The sequence below is a fragment of the Ixodes scapularis genome, unplaced genomic scaffold, assembly GCF_016920785.2.
Source record: "Ixodes scapularis isolate PalLabHiFi unplaced genomic scaffold, ASM1692078v2 PGA_scaffold6__148_contigs__length_123643588, whole genome shotgun sequence".
Lineage (NCBI taxonomy): Eukaryota > Metazoa > Arthropoda > Arachnida > Ixodida > Ixodidae > Ixodes > Ixodes scapularis.
This window is the reverse complement of record NW_024609881.1, coordinates 106,288,601-106,308,740: the sequence shown is the minus strand read 5'-3', so window position 1 is coordinate 106,308,740 and position 20,140 is coordinate 106,288,601. Positions and strand designations below refer to the sequence as shown.

The window sequence follows — 20,140 nt, the reverse complement described above, 5'->3', positions numbered from 1 at the left end:
CGCTGTTGCAAAACGGAACTATCTGCTAAGTACGTGGATTTGGTCGCGCACGCTGCAACGAAGAAGGATGTTTCGGCCGCTGCACCTTTCTCCTCTGGCAGGCAGACTATTTTACGAGTTGAACGGAAGTCTGACCGGTCATGCACTGCTGAAGGGTCCCTTGCCATGTTCAAATGCGCTCACTCCGCGATGTTGGCTTCGGATCACCTGGGTGAACAGTGCCGTAATCAGTTTCGGGACAGCGAAGGAGCTAAGCACCTCCAGCTTCATCGGTCGAAGTACAGTGCATTGATAAAGAACGTCCTCCCTCCTCACTTTGTTGACAAGTTGCTTTCCGACCTAGGATCTGGAAGCTACAGCCTGATGCTATACGAATCAACGGACATATCGGTGACCAAGCTGTTGGGCGTCGTTATCGTCTAATACAGCGAGAAGGCTGCCAATGTGGTCTCTACCTTTTTGAGCTTAGTGGAACTCACTGACTCAAAAGCTCAGTTCATTGTAGACGCAGTGAAAATGTGCTTAGCCCAGTTTCGCATCGATCTGCAGGGGATGGTGGGAATAGTAACGGACAATGCAAGTGTGATGGTCAGAGTCAACAACGGTGTGTACCAGAAGCTTAAGGCGGATGTTCCTAACCTCCTTTTGGTGAGGTGCGTCGGTCATTCGCTGGATTTGGCAGTTTCAAATGCCGTCGCGGAAGCTCTTCCGAGAAATCTCGAATTTTCGGTGAGTGAAATCTACAACTGGTTCAGCCGGTCGTCATCAAGGCAACAGTCCTACCGCGATTTCTACCGAGCCCTGTACGATAAACATGATCCGCTCAAAATTGTACAGTCCTGATCAATAAGGTGGCTGTCCATCTAAACAGCAGTCCGAACGGTTCTCGACCAGTGGGCGGCGCTGAAGTCACATTTCGGCGAAGCAAGAATGCCTGAAAAGTGCTACACTGCAGAAATTCTGCATTCCATGATGCGCGACCCGACAAACTTTGCCTACCTCGTTTTTATAAAACCTATTCTTTCGGAAGTGCAAAGGGTTAACAAGGCGCTTGAGTCTAACTCGGCTGATAGCCTGAAACTGGTAAGCGATCTAACACTGCTAACTGAAGGCCTGACGAAGAAGCTTGTTCTGCCCACGTGTCGAGCAGACCCACTGAGTGCAAGCGTCGACGCCTACGTTGATCCAAGAGCCAAGCTCGGCTATGAAGTTGAAAGGACGCTCCAAAACCTGAGAAAAACGGGCTTCTTTGAAGATTCGGAACGAGTATTCAGAGAACGGTGCATCGCCTTCCTGTGCCACCTCGTGAGGCAGTTCCAGCTGAGGCTACCAGACAACGTTCGGACACTGAGACAGGTTTCCCTGCTGTTTCTAGGGAACGCCCTCCGCTCTGCGGAGGAGTCGCTGGTGCCCCTCATGGAATTCATGAAGTTGCCACAAGAAAAAATTGCAGCGATCGAGCTTCAGTGGAACAAACTCACTCTTGTGCGCTGGAACAAATTTGACACAACTGTCGCCTTCTGGGACGAGTTCAAAAAGTACAGGGATGCCTCCAACACACACCCTTTCCTTGACCTTGCTGATTTTGCTTTGGCGACACTTGTACTGCCTCGGTCGAACGCAGAGGTTGAACGGGTGTTCAGCCAGAAGAACATCGTCAAATCTAAGCTGAGAAACAGGATGTCTACGGAGATTACCAATGCCATTTCGACGGTGAGGGCTGGCCTCCGAAGAGACAACAAATGTTGTTCTAATTATAAACTCCCATCAGATGTTGTAAAAAAAAAATCGGCACAATGGAGGCTTATTTTGGTAAAGACGGCGGTGACACACCAGGAACCAGTGGCATTTGCGATCAACAATACCAAGGTGACGATGAAGCAGACGACATCTTTTTGTAAACGAAGGGACGTGGCGTGACAGATTTCTATTCAAAACAAAAGGAAAGCTTCCTTTCAGGTGACATTGATATCATCTATACTGTTATTACACATTTGGGCAAGAATTAAAGCAAAAACAAAATTGCGAAAAAGTCAGTTTTGTGTTGTGTACTGGATTTAGCGGTTTTTAGCGGTTTTCGGGATTCCGACTGCGGGTTTTCAATTTTTGAGTTTGCAACACTGATGGCTCCCTGGCTGCGATGAGTATCTGCTCATGCTGTTTCTCGCGACAAAAATCATGTTTTATCAAAATACTCAAGAGTCCACTTAAATTACCTGTGCTTGAATCTAGTTACACATACCAAAAAATTACAAAGGCCGAAATTATCTTAATAATTTCTGCTGTGGTGGGTACGGCGTTCCAATTTCGTAAACGAAAGTGGCGTACGAGATGAGAGGAATAGTATAGGCAGTGGTTTCTGTTCCAGCTGCCTTATTTCCAGAACCATCCGTATACCGGGTCTTTCAACTAAGGCTTTCAAAACTTCATAAATAGGGTGGATAAAAAAAATCTCTTTCCGGGAACAAATTTCTTCCAGCCACGGTGGACGCCGAGGATTGAAAAGAAGCATACTAATTATATAAAGAATTAAATAATATTTACTAATTGCCGTTTCAAGTAGTAAAGTTAAACTTAATATTCCATTGAAAAACACGCTGAGCATTATCAAAAACCACTATACACGGTTCACCCATCGTCTGACACTGAGCTGGAAGCTACGTGATCCTTGAACTAATCATACGCCGATCTTTCTCCACGTGATCACACTACCGCCCCATACCAACGCACAGAGAGCGATGTCGGGTCATGAAAGGGAAGCGGTTGATTGGTTAGGCGAAATCGTAGCTCCCACCGCACTGTCAGCTTAGCAGTAAACGGGGTATAAGTCAATTCATCTTAGAAAGGTATAAGGCAAAGGCAGCATTTGAAGGCGTTAAAAAAAAATACACTCCGCTTGGTCGCATTTCTAACCTTCGGTTTTTTATCGGAGCGCATCCGCCAGCGGACCTACTCCCCTCCCCGGTGGCCGACAGCCACCAGAAAACAAGATCATGGGTCCTGACACTCTAGGTCACCATCATGTCTCAAAACCAATGGAGACTTCTTTGTAAATCAAAGCAAAACAGAGGCCGTGATTAGTTCCACTCCCATTATCACTCAGCAGCCAATGAGAACACGGCGTTAGCTGATAAGAACATCAAAGAAAAGTGAGGAAGCATAAACATATAAAGTCACACCCTGCGTTTTCTGAGATCTCAGTGACTATAAGCAGTCAGATACGTCTCTCCAATTAGACATATTATTCGCATAATGAAATCAACGCACCTTGATAAGCGTAAGTTCTAAATCAGTCAGGGTGTCAACGGATATTTAACACTTTGATTGCTCTGTTTGTGTACCCGCTGTGACTGAATGAAATGAGGAAACCCCGTTCACCGCATCTTCGTGTTACTTGCATGAAACGTGGTATGAAAAATGATATGAATTACTTACACTTTTCGCCATTGAACGAAGTAATAAAAATCAGACATGTGTCATAATCCGTGAAAAGAATTCGGGTGTCTGTCCATAGCGTCCATGGTTTTTTCCTTCCTGAAAATATAAATATATATTTACTAATCTTATGCTGTATTAAACAAAAATTCCCTTAAATGAGAAGCTAGGTTTATTTAGCATAATTACAAAAAAAAACAAGACTAGATTAAAAAGGTAGACAGGGCAGACGGGAAGTATCAAACACACCTGAAAATACACTTGACAAGCAAGCTCTTCAATATAGTCAAAGCACAGACAAAAAGCACATAAAAGAGAGAAACAAACAGTACACTCCCTCACCCACTTTGCACGTCACGGTCGCAGCGATCTGACCTAACCAACAAAATTCAGAGTGATCGCGCCACTCCCGGACGCCGTGACAGGGTTAGAGAAACAGGTCCGGTTCTCCTATGTTTACCTTGTGTTTGGGTGGTTGCGCGAAAAATCTTGGTTCTCAAGCGGGCAATCCCGTGAGAGCTACGCTCTAGAACAGCCCCAGTATCGTGTTCTTAAGTGGCCCATGCGCACCGGCACAAACAAAATGTCCCAAGTGAAGTTCCTTCGATTATCTTGAGACGAGGGACGCCGTCGACGCCGCCGACCCTCGGCGATAGCGAGACTACAGTGGCTTAAAGGGGGTAGTGTAACGAACGAAACCGGAGAAGCGGCACAGCGTTGGAAGACGGCCGCGGGTGGCGCTGGCGCTTGCAGCACCGTCGTTCCGGCTATGGCTACGGCTTGGCCGCTTGGTCAGCTTAACTCCGGCCTCCTCCGGCTGATTCACAGCTGTCGACTACACTGTCGTCTGCTAGTTTCACATTTTTTATTCACCTTCAAACACAAATCATGCTGTTGGAAGTTCACTCGAAACAAATACTTGTATTTGGGGTATTTATATTAGTTATGAAGCGTGTTATAAGTGCCTCTATCTGCCGGCCGATTGAGGCACCCAACGGAGCTGCGGATCGAAGCGCCATCTAGACCGTCTTCCAAGGAGCGGCCATTCCCGATGCATGGTGGAGCCTACGCGGTAACTACACCACCCCCTTTAAGCCACTGTAGCAAGACGACGTCATAGCAGACGGTACTAGCCTGCTTTAATGTGCTTCCGACAGATGGCGCAACGCGACAAATGCGAAGATGCGGTGTCAGCGGCGCCTCGACCGACCATCTCCGTGCAACGATAGCTGTCAACCGGGCTATTACTGTAGATATAAAGTCAAGGTGACACAGTGCTCTGGGAAAATAACATTGAATACCAGAGCGAGCAAGTCAAAGCATTCGAAAATTGTGCATTACAGAAACTCGTTTCGCTCTGAAAGAAGAAAAAAAAAAATACAGAATTTTGTTTGCTTTAACCGAGACCCCGCTAGCCTTGCGGGGAAGTTAGGCGTGTATCTTCGGTGCCTGTGGGATGTAGGTGTCCGTCGCTGATGCCTTGTCATACACGAAGGAGCGGAACGCGTTTAAGGACCTGTGGGTTTTAGAGCGCAGCTCTTAATTAGGCGCCCGTTCCCGGCTTGAGCGGCGTCGCCGTCGGCGTATCCGCGCGCATTGTATTATCGTACGTTTTCCCGCTGAAGATAGAGGAAAACGTTTCCTCCAAATTTAGCGGAGTAATTTTCCCGCTAAATTTTGCGGAAAAATTTACGTCACGCGATCTCAATACCAATTCAAGTTCCCTCTAAAATTAGCGGGGAAAATGGCGTCACGACCTTGTGTCACGTCGTCCATGAACAGATTCAGCGGCAGGAGGAGAGGACGAGAGTAGGAGCAGGAGGAGGAGGGAAAGGAGGACGGGAGAGTAGGAAAAGGAAGAGAGAATGAGGAGGGGAGAGTACGGAAAAGGATGAGGGCATGCCTCCCCTCTGCACCCCTCCCCTAGTCCTCCTCAAGACCTGTGATCTAGTTTCGCGTTACAGAGATTTCTAAATGTCTTTCATTTTTTACTCTTTTTCGGGTATGTGCACCGGGAGGCTCGAATAGGTAGTCAAGAAGGTGCGGCGCCCACGATACCTTCGGCATATTTGTAATTTTGAACAAGTGCGTTTCCTTTTCATCTGAGGAATCACAAGGCTTATCGATACCGTATCAGTAAATTTCACGAGGTACCGCAATTAATCGTCGGTGGAGAGACATTTCGGTTATGGGCTAATCGATGAGGGCCCCCTTTAAAAACAAGAAAAACAATAGCGGATCGAAAGCTATATAGTCCCCCCTCAGGTTCGGCCATGTTTGTTTTCGTTTACCTCCTCATACCATTTATGAAGAAAATTCATTGTTTCTCTTCTCTCTACCAACATAAAACACACACAAACGACTAAAACCTGGAGATATCTATTTAATTCCGGTACTAATTCAAAGAAAGTCCTGTTTACTACATTTCCATTGTTCAAAATGGTGATAGATCTGACTAAACGTTTGTTTACCCTCCATCTCCCCCCCCCCCAAAAAAAAAAAAATATATATATATATATATATATGTCAAGTGCTACAAAGGAACAAAATTGTTACTTTCTGCTAAATGGTTAGACAATTTTGAGTGCTTCTTTTTCTTTTTTACACAGCGTTTATGCTCAAATAACCGATCATAACACACCAGCTCGTTTGCACACTTATTTGTCCACATATTTATTTGCCTATTTATGAAACAAAGATGGTAATGCTATAGGCAACATACTGAACACATACATATTGACCTAGCGATTGAAGTAGGGCAAGCTTAACTTCGAGATAAGTTAGAGGTTAAGTGAGGCATTAGATTAGTATATCGATATGCGTGAGTGTTTAAGCAATTTGCGACTGTTTGATTATAATACGGGCTTGAGTTTATTTATTTAAATTTATTCATTTAAATACCTCACGCACCCTCAAGGAGCACTGTGGAAAAGGGGGGGGGGGGAGAGGGGAGGGGAATATACATTGTGTAAATTTTAACAATGACAAAAAATTCTTCTTTACTAGCACTAAATTGGATGCACACATCGTGTAGCAGGCAGCATAAAAGGTTCTGCTTGTCACACTGGGCGACAGTGCGTCAGCACGAGTTGGGGATTTATTTACATGGTAGTAATTTTATATTAGTCATTTTTAGTGCTGAATTTTAGTGCTCAAGTCGGTTCCGACATGGACAAATCCTAGTGAATTTTCGGTTTTCATTTGAGATATTCAACCGTACTGAAGCAATCTGATAAATGTATTGGCCGAGTGTTCATTTCAGCTCTATCGCCTACTTTATTTTTGTGAATTATCGAAGTTTTCGAAAATAATGGGTGATTGAACGCTTTTTATCACGTGCATTACCTATTGTTCGTGGAATTCTAAATTCTGAAAGTTGCTTGGTTCTCCAATCTTCACGAGCCTTGACAATTACTGCACTACTCCTCGGACTGTAAAAAAAAAAAAAAATGCGGCAAAATTAACGTTAACTTCCAGAGCAACCTCTCATTCGTGAGAGAAATGACGCAAACCAATTACGCAACCTGAGTGACACCCAAAGCATGCAGAAGGGACTGCCATCACCGGTGTTTCCAAAAGCTTAAATCAGTGCCAATTTCTAAAATATCCTTTCACTCTGGAATTAGAAACAGAGCGCACACGAATGCTGCTAAAATGGATTCTAATTATCTTGTAATCACTTTTTTTTATTTTTGTACTTTTAGGTTTCGGCGTTGTCACCGATCACCCATTCAGAAATTGGAAGGAAGGTCTGTATAAATTCAAGGTTTTTTTTCAAAACCAAATGCGAAAAAGTTTTTAATATTCTGTCAAGGTGATTAAAGCGTTAGCAAACAAACTTCACTTGAATAAAAAAAAATCGCCAATGCTCAAGAAGATTGATGCCGTGCCACAGAACGTACGGCAACTCCTACACGGAGTCATGGCATGAGTGATGGCGTGAGAAAGTCCTGAAATGGGTGATCGTTTGGCAAATTCACGTCTTTCATTACTGAAGTCAAGTTAAAAGTGTTTTATATTGTACAACGTCATTATTTCAAATTGGAAGCTCGGGTGTCCTGCTAATGCATTTTCTCTTGGTCCCGTTGTTTTCCATTATTGTTATTAGCGGCGTCAATTTGAGACGTTTCAGTTCCAGTATTTTAAAACACAATAAATATAATATGTGACATGTGGTGATAAAGCAGATGTAGGATTATCGTCCAATAACGTCTCTTCAACTAGCTTCCAGAAAACTGTTAGCAATGAAGGAAAGCGTTTTTTTCTTTTTTTTAAGGATCTCTTCCGTAAGCTGATATGCTTTGATACGCAAGTTTACATATTTAAATAATGCTTCCGTTTTACACATACTCAAACCGAATTTACGTAGCCGCAGATTACTTTGAACACGCCATATCGCCTTGAGCTTACATTATCCCCCTTGGCTAACCATTTTTACAATGATGTAGCCTGTCAGAAACATCGCAGCAGCTATGGGATCGGTAAAGACCTCTGGGCGAATGCCTATCCAGGCTGCTCTACTTACGTGCAGTTTCCTTGCAAATCCGTATCATATATTGTCAATTTAACCTCCTTAGCTGTTTTATTGAACCAGTTTACTTCTATCTGGCAAATTGACCTTCCTGTGTGGGGTGTCGTCAAAGCCAATTGAAGCGATCGCATATCTTGCAAAACCTAAGGAGAGTACATATACTTCATTCAGTATTAATAATAAAAAAATGAACTATTTAATAAATCAATTCATCAATCAAACAATTAATCAGTGTTTGTTATAGTGCCAAGGAACAACATATATCTTGTGCTGGCACACTTCATTTAAGAAATACATTAACCTACAAAAATGAAAGACATTTACAAATCTCTGTAATGCGAAATTAGAGCGCAGCTCTTGAAGAGGAGGAGGGGAGGGTATGTCCCTCCTCCTCCTTCGTATCCTCCCCTCCTCCTTCACCACACCCTCCTTTTCTCCCACAGTTTCCCCCTAAATTTAGCTGAAAAATTGATGCCGCATAACCTAACACTAACTAAGTTTCCCCGCTAAGTTTAGCAGGGAAAATGACGTCACATGGCTTGGTGTCACCTCACCTGTGAGCAAATTCAGTTTCTCCGCTAGATTTGGCGTGAAACTTGATGTCACGTGACCTCAACACCTATTCCACGGGGAACTGAATTTGTTGTTAAGACCACGTGACATCAATTTTCACGGAAAATTTAGCACGGTTAAGCCGACGCCGACGCCGACACCGCAAAACCCGGAAACGGGCGCCTAAGAGCTGCACTCTAAAACTCAAGTTCAAAGCAGCAGCCGGTGTCCACACGGTTGATACCAACATAATAAGAGATTCAGAGTTCAAGCTCCAAGACGAACATAAATCACAAAACAGAGAAGCGGTCAAGGCGTTCATACCTCAAGCAAGTAAACAAAAAAGCAATGTTGCGTTGACTTACATGTACATATCAGCCCTTTTCCAGCATGAGCATGTTTCTTACAGAGTGCTCAAAATTAGTTCAGCCCGCGCGCAAAAAAAGTTAGATGTGTCAGAGTGGATATTGTAAAAGTCAGGCGACCTATAGATTGGGTTCAATTGGCTGAAATGCCGATATACATGCAAAAGTGATTGGAATCGTGTGGGCAAACACACGCCGGAACGATCATCAACTTGAAAAAACTGGTAAGGGTGGGGCATTAACCTGTTGAATGCTTGTTTTCCACAACGTGAATTTTAGGATATAGCTTTTTTGAACCGCGAAGCACTAACACACTTTCATTAGAATAATAATAAAAATAGCAACCTTGATCTATTAATATTTTCAAGCCGAATAACTTTACATTTGCCGACCTGATTGCCCCTTATTTTCTGTAATTTATATTGGGATGCGAAGGAAAGTCTAATTTGTATAGCTTCAGCACATATTCAGTTTTCACTCTACATTAAGATTTATTGTAATCAAATTTTGTACATATAAAAATCTTATCTGCTACATTTTTTTACCTACAAAACGCTGAAAACAATCATAATTTTTGTATATGTATTTTGAATTATTTAATAGATCCTGTATCTTAAAGTTTACCGTATACCCACTCTGCAATATGCCAGAAAGCTGGAGACCACCCACCTCACTGATTGAAATTCAGGACAGGGCTACAATTATCTAATATACGACGGCTCACACAAAATTTCAGCGCTCATAACTGTGCCACTTTTTTATTCTATTTTTTTATTTTATGAAATTATGACTTTGCGATTTAGGTAAATCAAGGATATAGGCTACCTGTCTAATCGAGTCATCTTACCACTGGTCTAGATTAAAATTATAAGTTTCATAAAAACAAAAATGCCTCACCCAAAGATTCCGATAGTGCAAAATTGTGCACTGTCAAACGCCAAAAGAAATTTACATTCCTTTTGACAGGTTAAATGTTTTATCTATATAATCTCTGGTTGCCTACTTAGTGGGAAAATGAGGAAAAGAGTTTGTAAAATATTAACTGATAACTAGTGCTATGCATATAAATACATCTCAGCAAACTTATTTTTTTGAACCTAAAAACGAGTGCAAACTATATCTGAGCAAACCAAGTTTTGCTAAATGATAGAAAAGTATGAATGCTGCTTTTAAATATAATTTCTTATGCCACTAAAACTGCGTATCTTGATGTTAGTTTTATGGAAGCGTACACATCTTAGGGAGTTTGAATGACAAGAAAATAATTTACGCTACCTGTGCAGATAATTATGTCAACATATCGACTTGCGCAGAAGGGTTATCTTTTATTTAGGAATGCAATAGCTGAATGGCAAGATGCATACAGCGTTACAAGGCTTAAAGTATCACTGCGCGTGTGCCAGTACAAAAAGACGGCACGTATGTGGCCTTTAACGTGCATAACGTGGTTGTGATATACTAACGCATACTGGAAGGATCATTAATGAACTAAGAACGGGTAGGGGCGGGAAATAAGCGTTTGATGCCTGTTTTCTGCAGCGTGAGTGTTTAACTCTACTTTTTTCAAGCTGCGAAGCCAGGGCAAACATTGATGAGATTACAAAGAGGATATGATGATCAAAATTGTGATCAATTGTGTTTTTCTTTCTATTTCTAAGCCTAATAACCTTATATTAGCCTACCCGATTCTCTCTAGCTTTCTGTAATTTATACTAGTATGTGAAATAAGTCAAATTCTAACTGTTTCAACAGTATTTAGTTTTTTTAGGTAAAGCTTTAGGATATTTAATATTTTATTAACAGAAGACTTTTATTTGCATTTTTTCACTCACCACATGTTAAAAAAGTATTTCAATTTAATCTATCGGTAATTTGATGTGTTGAATATATCTTGATACTCTTGATATCTAAAAGAGCTGTGACCCCAGACCTCACTGATCGAAATATTGGACGCTACACACATTTTGATATACGACAGAACATAGAATAAGTTGGCGCTAATAGCTGTAAAACGTCGTTATGCTGTCTTTTTCATTGTTTTTTTATTTATTTTCTTGTCGTGGGTTTCTATGAGTATGAACTGTACCCTTTCTTTAGTTATGTTGTGAAACTGTTTTAAAATTTTATGTGATATTTATAATCAGGTACATAAAGACATATGCTACCTTACTTAATACAGAAGTGTAAACCATGGTTTACATTAATATCTGACATTTTAAATAACTTCCAAACAATTGACAGAAGATTTTGATACATAAAAAATTGTGCACTGTCGTACGACAGTGGAATGCCCATTTCTTGTGTTATTTGAAATGTTCTAGCTTTCAGAGCGCAGCTCTTAGGCGCCCGTTTCCGGCTTGAGCGGCTTCGGCGTTGCCGTCGGCGTAACCACGGCGACATTTCGGCATGGTGACGTTTCGGCACCGAAACGTCCTCGCGGGGTCGCATGACCTCAGAGTGGTCATGTGACCCTCTCAGGGCCCCACGTAACCCCCTTGAAGTCACGTGACCTCGGTGAGGTCACGTGACCCCGGTGACGCCACGTGACCCCGTGAGGTCATGAGGGTCACGCGACGTCATGAGGGTCACGTGACCTCACGGTTACGCCGACGGCGACGGCGACGCCGACGCCGCTTAGAGGGAGGAGTAGCAGGCAACATAAGGAGGGAGGAGGGTGATACTCTCCCCTCAGTACCCTTCCTTCCCCCTCCTCAAGTGCTGCGCTCTATTTCGGGGTTACTGGGAGTTGTAAAAGGCCTTCCTTTTTTCTCTGAAATCGTGAGTGACGTACTCAGGTGGAACATCGGGAAATAGAGTTGGTGGAATGTGGAGTGATAAATAACGCTATGCAGAGAAAAATAACTTTCAGCAAACTCACTTTGTTAAGACTGAAAACCTGACTAAACTTTCTGATACTTGCGTAGCAAATTCAGTTCTCCTCAAATATAGAAATACACTAATACCGCTATAAACATATTTTTCATGCCCTACAAATTTCAGTTTCTTGGCCCTAGCCTTTTAAAAGCATACATATTGCTGGAGTAGTCTGACAAGAAAATAAATAAGTTTTTCTATTACGCCACATGGGCAGATTATGACGGCATCATTACGACTTTCGGAGGAGGGTGGCATTCGGTGTGAGCATGGAATAGTTAAATGTAGAAATTTATACATCATGACAAGAATTTAATTATCACCCCAAATGTACCAGAAAAGGAAAGACAAGGGCACTTTGCCCGAATGACTGAATCATGTCAAGGCCTTTATGAGCAACCATCTGCACGGGGTAAATGTTTAAGCACTGCATTGTTTAGTAATATAAATACACCGAATGGGGCTCCTGCGTCATTCCCATGTAAATAAAATTAAGGTTTAAAAATGCATTTCAGTCACCTAATCCCCGAGTACTCGCAACGCTTCTATAACGTCTGAGCGTAGCGGTAGCAGATTAAGTTTTTATAAAGGGCCTTTAAAATATACAAACTCTGCACGTTGTGACACTCGCAGGAGAAGGAACTTTCCTACGTGAATGGAATATCTTTCTATGTCAAACTTTATGCAGCGAAGAAATTGCTCAGTGGTGACTTCCAATCCATTCAAAGGGAAGTATAGGAGGATTTATAAAAATTTCGGTGTCAAAGTATTGGTGATTGTTTATTGCATGAGAGTATTGGTGACTTTTAGCAGTCATTTGGAGATCCTCCATGTTCAAGCATGGTAGTGCCGCGCGCTTACGTAGCCGAGTCGGCAGTGCGCTGGGCTCACACGTTGGTGGGTCGGGTAGGAGTCCCGGCACCGCACGTCCTTTCTACCTTTTTTCTGTAAGTCGAAAATTCTAGAAGGTTGGAGAGTCGTCTAGCTTGCTTATGTTAAGAATGTAAGTTCAAGAAGGATCGAGGCACACTATTCTAAGCACCCAGAGAAGGCCCAAAAAAAGCCGCACCGCGCCGCACTGAGTCAGTCTCGCCCCAGCGCTCGATCTTGCTGTCACGCCGCCATCGACGCTTGCGATGCTAGCCGTTTTCCATTTTATTTTGGGCACAACTTCGCCCTCTCAAACGTTTAGTTTCCTTCAATTATTGTCGCCTTATGGATTGTCTCGCGTGACATTTTGGTGTAGGTGCTGGGTAGGGACATCTGCATGACCGAGTTGAAGCGGACATTTACGAGCCAATACCGATGGCAGAGGGCGGAGGATCTGCTTCGAAGACTGATTAAGGCCCCCAACGCAAGCTAAAGCAGCTTCGGACGTGCTACGGGGTGCTTTTAGATAAGTTCTTCCGACCATGTCCAATGACCATTTTAATTTTTCCAAACAAAACATATTTTGTAAACTCGATGCCTCCAAAGCAAAAACTGAAATCGGTTTTACGAAAAAAAGAAAAGTTTGTCTTTGCGGGAAAAAAAACACATTACAGTCACACTAACACCCAGTGCGAAGCGCTTACTCCGAATTGCGCGAAATTGGCAATTAGGCCAATTACGCCAGAGAAACTGTTTTGGATACAGGTCTAAAAATATTTTCTGACAAATTACGTACGAGGAGGAGCGACTTCAAATATTTATCATTAAGTACTGATGTTGCTAATTTCCAGAGCGAATTCGCAAACACGGCCACATTATGCAAAAATATTTAGATATGATATGTTCTTTTCTCTACATCTCTAAATACAAGCAGTTTCAAACCTTGCTGCGTGTTGTCCTGTATCTAGTTAATATTAGCGCTAAATATTGTTGTCCTGAGTAGCGGCACACTTCTATGCGAAACTTTCAAATTGGAACATTTTAATAATTAAGAGGTAATTGAAACTCAATTAGGAAAAGGCCGTCTTCATTTTTTTTTTAAATCTGAAATTAAGGTTAATGGTAGTAATTAACGGAATTCGCAAAAAACATGTATTGTTTGTGTGTGTTTGAAGTTATAAAGCTAGAAATATGACCAAACTGAGACTACACTGCACCTTGAATGGGGCGTGTAGTTAACCTTAGATCATAAATTCATTATTAATAAAAAGTGTAAAAATGATCGAGGGTGGTCAGAAAGAACCAAATTGACGGCACTAAGGCGGACGGTGGTTTCAAAGTCGGAATTCTTAGTGCATTTTTGTATCAGATTCGCAGAAAAAGCTCGCGATCCTGAGCGATCGAGTCGCATGCTTCCCAGGCCCTGTTCTCAATGGCCACCTAGTATGGTCTCTGTGCACGCCACGTAAAGGAAGCGATCCGAGCGGCTCTGCTTAACACATGTTTATCTAATTTTTTTGCTTGGCGGTATCAAATAATGACGAAGCTGAACCGGCGCGCATCCTTTCGGCATTGGAGCCGTCGCCACGGTGGGCCTGCGGCTGACACGGCCAGACCTGCGGCAGGCACCCATGACGCGAGCGGCAAAAAGAGCGCGCACCCCTCTACTCAAAGAGCCATCGTATGCGCTTTGATTAGTGTGATGACATCTCACTATTTCGCTCCCGACTATTTTGTGTATTTTTTTTTTTTTTTGTTCTCGGGCGTATTAAAGAGCGCCTCCCCGCACGAGCTCATGGCATGAACGGGATTTTGTTTTCCGCCATTTCTTTGTATTTTTGGCGTGAGTGCGTGTTGTGGAAATCTGGTACTTCAAAGATCGGCATCACTCTAAACAAAACGACGCCGAGGCACCCTAGCGCGCTCCATCTGGCTCTCCGGCGCGCGTTAAGGACGTCATGTACTACGTCAGTGACGGAACGCTTTGGTGTAAACAACGGGGCGCGCCGGCCGGGCCAAAAGGTCAGACTTCTTTCCTCCGTGCACAGACGCCTCTTTCAGACGGATAATAAAAACTCAAAACCGTTTCAACACCACGGAGTTGTACTGCATTTATCGTCCTTAGCTCTTAGCATGCACGATAAAAGCTGCAAAACGTAAAGAGAAGAAAAATACTGAAGGTTTCCGATTCTGTAAAGTCATTTTAATAATTGTTTTATCCGATTTTTATGAGATTTCTTGTAGCCGCCTTGCGCTTAAAACTTTTTGCAAACACAGGTAGAAACGAGTTTTTATTTCAGAAGTCGCTTGTTTGTAGGCGCTCTTGTTCTTGGTACCAGCAATTCGTGCAGCAATGGGTTGATGCATGTGAGCTGCCAGAAGTTAAGGATTAAATTTCAGGCACGGACCGGACAAAATGCCAGCCTCTTCTTTTCACTTTTTTTTAACACCACCACGTCAGGCCTTGGCAGGTGATTTATTGCAAGATTCGGTCATTTTGTCTTGAGGATGTCCACCATATCTGACCCACATTCAATATCTGATGTGGCAGGCCCACGGAGATTGACAAGCATTGCATGTTCCTTGGCGAGTCCTCCAATTTCATAACAGGCGTGCTTGCCATGCTCAGTAGCTGGAAATAGCCATTTGGCCGACAGGTACTTGGTATTCGTGAGCTCATGGAGTTGATTTACCTCGTGATGCCATTTAGAGTTCTTTGACGGCTAGGAAGGTAAACTTCACTATCTCGGGTGAGGGGAAGTCGAATGCCGTTGTGCTGGCAGGTGACGGACACTAATTACATCAGAGAGCTGAACGTTCTTGAGGTCCAGCTTGGAAGCCTGGTTAACAATTAAGTTCCGGATGTTCTCAATCTGGTGGTATGGTAGACCATGAATTTCTTTGCTACTTGATTAACTCTATCTCAGCGTCGTTAACCTCTGTCTCCAGTACGCGTAATTCAGAACTCTCCTCGATTACTGTCGACGTGAGAATTTCAACTTCATCGTTCAGCACTTTCATTGGCTTATCGTTGTCTTTCATAATCATACTTTGCAGAAAAGAAATTTACCGCCTCTTCAGCTCTTCTTACAGTTTCATTAAACGTTCTGATGACCGATTTCAACACGGCAAATCACTGATTTTTGCTGGAAGTAATGACAACACATCTGCCTTTCCTTTCAAAGAAAGCAGAGCATCTAAGTCCGCATCGATAACGTTTTGTTAAAGACACACGTTCTCATCATCTATTACCGCAGTCGCACCCGCACTTCTACTACCGTTGGGCTTACGTTTCTTACAGAGTTATTTTGGGAAAACGGAGATTTCCCTTCTCGCCTTACTCATTGTGTTAAAAGTAGCCTTCGCTACTTCTGTGCAGAGCAGAGCAAGATGATAGAAATACTAGCGCTTACTACAGCCCAAATATATTCTGTCTGAAGGCAGAGCCTTGTTAAAAGCGTTACATACACACAGGTCGCTTGCAAGATGCAACGACATATCAAGAGGCCAAATTGACTCCTTACAAGCGACTCCGACAAGAGTGGACAAGCCAATGATCAGGTAAAAAAACCACTGGCTCACCGGAGGAGGCCGTGGCCTACGCACTGACATCAACACACACGACCAAAACGGCGCCGATGAGGAAGTACTAAAGTTTACACGAAAAAGGCGGGTTCAGATGCACAGATATATTTTGCTTAACACGGAAGTTGACTCGGGACACGGAAGCAGACGAGACCGGCCACAGGATCAAAAATACGACCATGGCGGCGATCAAGCAATCGCTTGAGATGATTCCATCGCCTTGTGCAGATTAAAGGCCATTGAGCGGGCAGCCTCACACACTTTCTCTAATAATAATAATAATAATAATAATAATAATAAATTCATTCAGTAGTGCCGGAATAGCCAGTTGAGTGTCGGGTCCGATCAAAGCCATCAGGGACTTGTGAGACCAGACCCTCCACTGGAAAATACAAAAAAAAGAAGGAAAAGAAAACAAGGAAAATAAAAAAAAACAAATAATAATAATAATAAATAATAATAATAATAATATTATTATTATTAATATTCATGATAACCTTTCGGAACACATTACACACGGTATTTGGAAAGTAAGGAAAACAACAAATTAGGTCTAAGGTACATAACAAGCGTGTGGTTTTATTACATCTGTCGTGTGACTGAGGGCACGCGGCTAGTCTTGCTGACTTGCTGTCACCAAGGCTAGCTGTGTGCCATCTGTCACACGCACGAAGTCTTGGTGACCTGCTCGTTTACGCCACGATAAGGCGCTAATCTACCGACCGGTCGGCGTTTGCTCGATACTATTAAAAGATCTGGAGGTAGTACTTTGAAATACTTAATATATCCTGCATTTGAAAGGTTCCTTCGTACTCACTATACAATAAAAAGAAAGCCGGTGGCGCCTAACTTTATCAATTACAATTTAGGAAAAGGCAACAAAATTTGAATTTGAAAGCGCGAACAACAATTCTGCGCTAATAGGTGTGTCACTTCTTTAGTGTCAGTATGCAACTATGTTGCACAAATGTTTGAAATTTCTATTTAGGTTAAACAAGGTTATAGGGTGCCTTATTTTAATATAGACATTGTAATTGTGCCTAGATTACAATTTAAATATTTATGTAAACTCAAAGCACTCACCTCAAGGTTTTGAAACATGCAAAAAAGTGCACTGTTGTACGCCAGTGGAACCTTTGGTACGACAAATCTTTCAGCTACCTCTTTGCATTTATCGCTCACGTACTTACTCGGTACATCGGGAAAAGAGTTGGTGTAACATGGGCTGATCAATAACGCTATGCATAAATAAGTAACTTTCAGCAAACTCATTTTGTTGGGACTGAAAGCCTGCCTAAGCTTTCTCACACTAGCGCTAGTAGGTTCAGTCCTGCTAAATAATGGAAAGATACTAGCTGATGCCGATATTATATATTTGTTTTATGTCCTTACGGGCTTAAAAAAAGTGATTTTTTTCATTTTTGTCAGACTACACCTGCTATGCGTATGCTTCCAAAATGCTAAGGTCAGTAAACGGAAATCAACAGCATCAGCGCTACAATTTCGCGAAATGATGACCTTTCGTGCGGGAATGCACAACTTTAATGTCAATGATTACACAGAGTGGCAAAAGTTTAAATATCACTTCAAATGTTTTAGAAAAAAGGGAAACGAACAAGCACTGTTTTTGAATTATGACAAGAAATGTAGGAGACCATCTGGACGGGGAAAATGTCCAAGCACTTAATTGTTTTTTTTTTTTATCTAATTACACCGAATGGTGTTCGTCTGTCATGTTCGGATGAATAAGCTTAAAGAGAAGTTGAAGCGGTTTAAAATATGAGTAAAATCACCCCAGCCTGGTTAATAAGACCTTAGCCATCACGAATATAAAATTTTTTGTCATTTTATGCGCAATGATTAAACGGAAAGGCGCCTTCAGAGTATCGTTGAACCCACGCGCCTCCGAAGCGGAGAAAAAGGGGAGAGAGGAGGAAGGCCCGTCAGGCCGACGTCACAAAAGGTCCGGCTGGGGGGCGCCGCAACGGGTGGCCGCGCTTCCCTCGTAGGCTACTGTAGTGACTTTTCGAGCCGTCGTCGGTCTACCGCCGCATAGAGCTTGCTTTTATCCGTTCACCGGTCGCGCTATTGATTCAATCGCTTGAAGTGTTGATTGTCCTCTTGTTTGTTCACGGGTTTGCGGAATTGTCGTGGCGCCGAAGCAACTGGCTCTCTCGGTTGCACGATGCCGTATTCATGTGTAGCCGTCGGCTTGCGCGAACAGCGCTCGTCGCAGTTGTTCTTCCCGCTTACCACCTTTTAAAACGCAGCTCTTAGGGGCCCGTTTCCGGCTTGAGCGGCGTCGGCGTCGATGTTGCCGTCGGCGTCGACGTCGGCGTAACCGCGAGGTCACGTGACCCCCAAGGGCACGTGACCCCCCCCCCCCCCCCGAGGCCACGTGACCCCCTAGGTCAGATTACCCATCTGTGGTCACGTGACCCCCCCTCCGCCGAGGTCACGTGACCCCCCTGACGTAACATGACCCCCCTGAGGTCACGTGACCTCAAGGAGTCGCCTATCCCTCAGTACGCTTCCATCCTCCTCCTCAAGAGCTGCGCTCTAACTGGCTTTACAGGGAATTGTAAACGGCTTTCATTTTTTCACTCAGACACCGAGATTTTGAAGGGATGGGTTCCCTCTATGCAAACAGGCGAGTTTGTCCAGTACACTGTTTTTTTGTTCGGAACGTGTTCCGGACGGCGCATATGAGAACAATGTACACACGTATGGGTTTAGGCCTGAAGAAGGCTCGCCTGAACCTGGCGCTTTGCCGACCATCTTTGAGCGTAGGAAGGCAATTGAGCGAATTACAAAGCACACGCAGAGTGGAGACGACATTAGGTATTAATTATAGGTTGACTGTTGTAGAAAAAAGTAATTACGTTAGTACAGTGTACTGGAAAAGCCACGATCATGCAGCCAAATAGCGGGCTTCCACTGGCTCTTTTGTGCTAACCTTATTATATTAGTGTTTTTGTTTCGATTTCTTTTTGTATCGTTGAAGTGATCATATCTCCCTGCGCGACTCCGCTACCCAAGATTGATTTATTTAGTCTTCTAATCTACTCCGCTGGCCAGTCACTTGGGAGACTTTCACGGTGGAACTTGCTTTAGCATGGACTTTTTTTTCAGTTGCTGATACTATTTGAGGTTCCATATTTTTTAAAAGTAAACATTACTTTTCTTGAATTTTCCTTCCATGGGTACCTACATATTTTCTTCAGGAGCGCTTTTTGGAGATACAAAGCATGTGACATTCGGTTGTAAATTATCTCTCTTTTTTTTACAAGTTACGCAGTGTGTTCTGTGTAAAGATAATGTGTCATGCAATGGTTTTTTGTGCCGTTCAAATTCGATCGGAAGATGATAATGCTTGGTGGAGGTCTAATGCAGTCAACAAATATTGGGAGGGGTGTGTGAATGTAGAGGCCAAGGAAGCTTTCACGAATTCGACATCAAAACTGAAGGCTGCCGGGCACATATGTGCGCTTTTTCTAAAGTTGTAATTGCATAATAATTGTTGGCAAACAATTACAACTTAGCATGGGTGGACCTTATCGCGCTGGTAGAACGACGACCCTGTCTCATCACCTGTCGCATCTCAGGGAAAGCTCTCCCGTCGCTCCAAGTTCATTATACTATCCCTTCAAGCCACATCGACCTTGCTGAACAATTCAGTCTGCACACTCCCGTGTCCAGCGGCTGCCAATCATAAAGGCCGATGTGTGCCGAATTCTTGTCCTCTGATTGCCGTTTTGGGGAGGGTCACGCTAGTCCGGCCTCATGCGTCTCGTCAATAGCACACCGTTTATTGTCAACATTGTACGTTACAATAAGTAGCAGCCAGTATGTTCCAGAACGTATGAAGCCGGCCATGTCGCGTCGGCGCAAGCGGTTCCTCGTGTCTCCCGTATTACCGCGGAGGGTC

At 43.2% G+C, this 20,140-nt stretch overlaps 1 protein-coding gene across 1 annotated transcript in view; it reads right to left on the bottom strand.

Annotated features, from left to right (window-relative positions):
• The window catches only part of LOC120837608, a 62,285-nt gene extending 44,801 nt beyond the window's left edge, over positions 1–17,484 (bottom strand). Inside the window, exons 1-5 of the mRNA XM_040207102.3 lie at positions 17,296–17,484; positions 7,961–8,109; positions 6,772–6,866; positions 5,727–5,729; positions 3,436–3,534 (exon numbers count right to left, since the gene is read on the bottom strand). Coding sequence (XP_040063036.1) covers positions 3,436–3,534; positions 5,727–5,729; positions 6,772–6,866; positions 7,961–8,109; positions 17,296–17,484 — 535 coding nt within the window. The remainder of the gene's footprint in view (positions 1–3,435; positions 3,535–5,726; positions 5,730–6,771; positions 6,867–7,960; positions 8,110–17,295) is intronic.
• Positions 17,485–20,140: the final 2,656 nt, after the last annotated feature.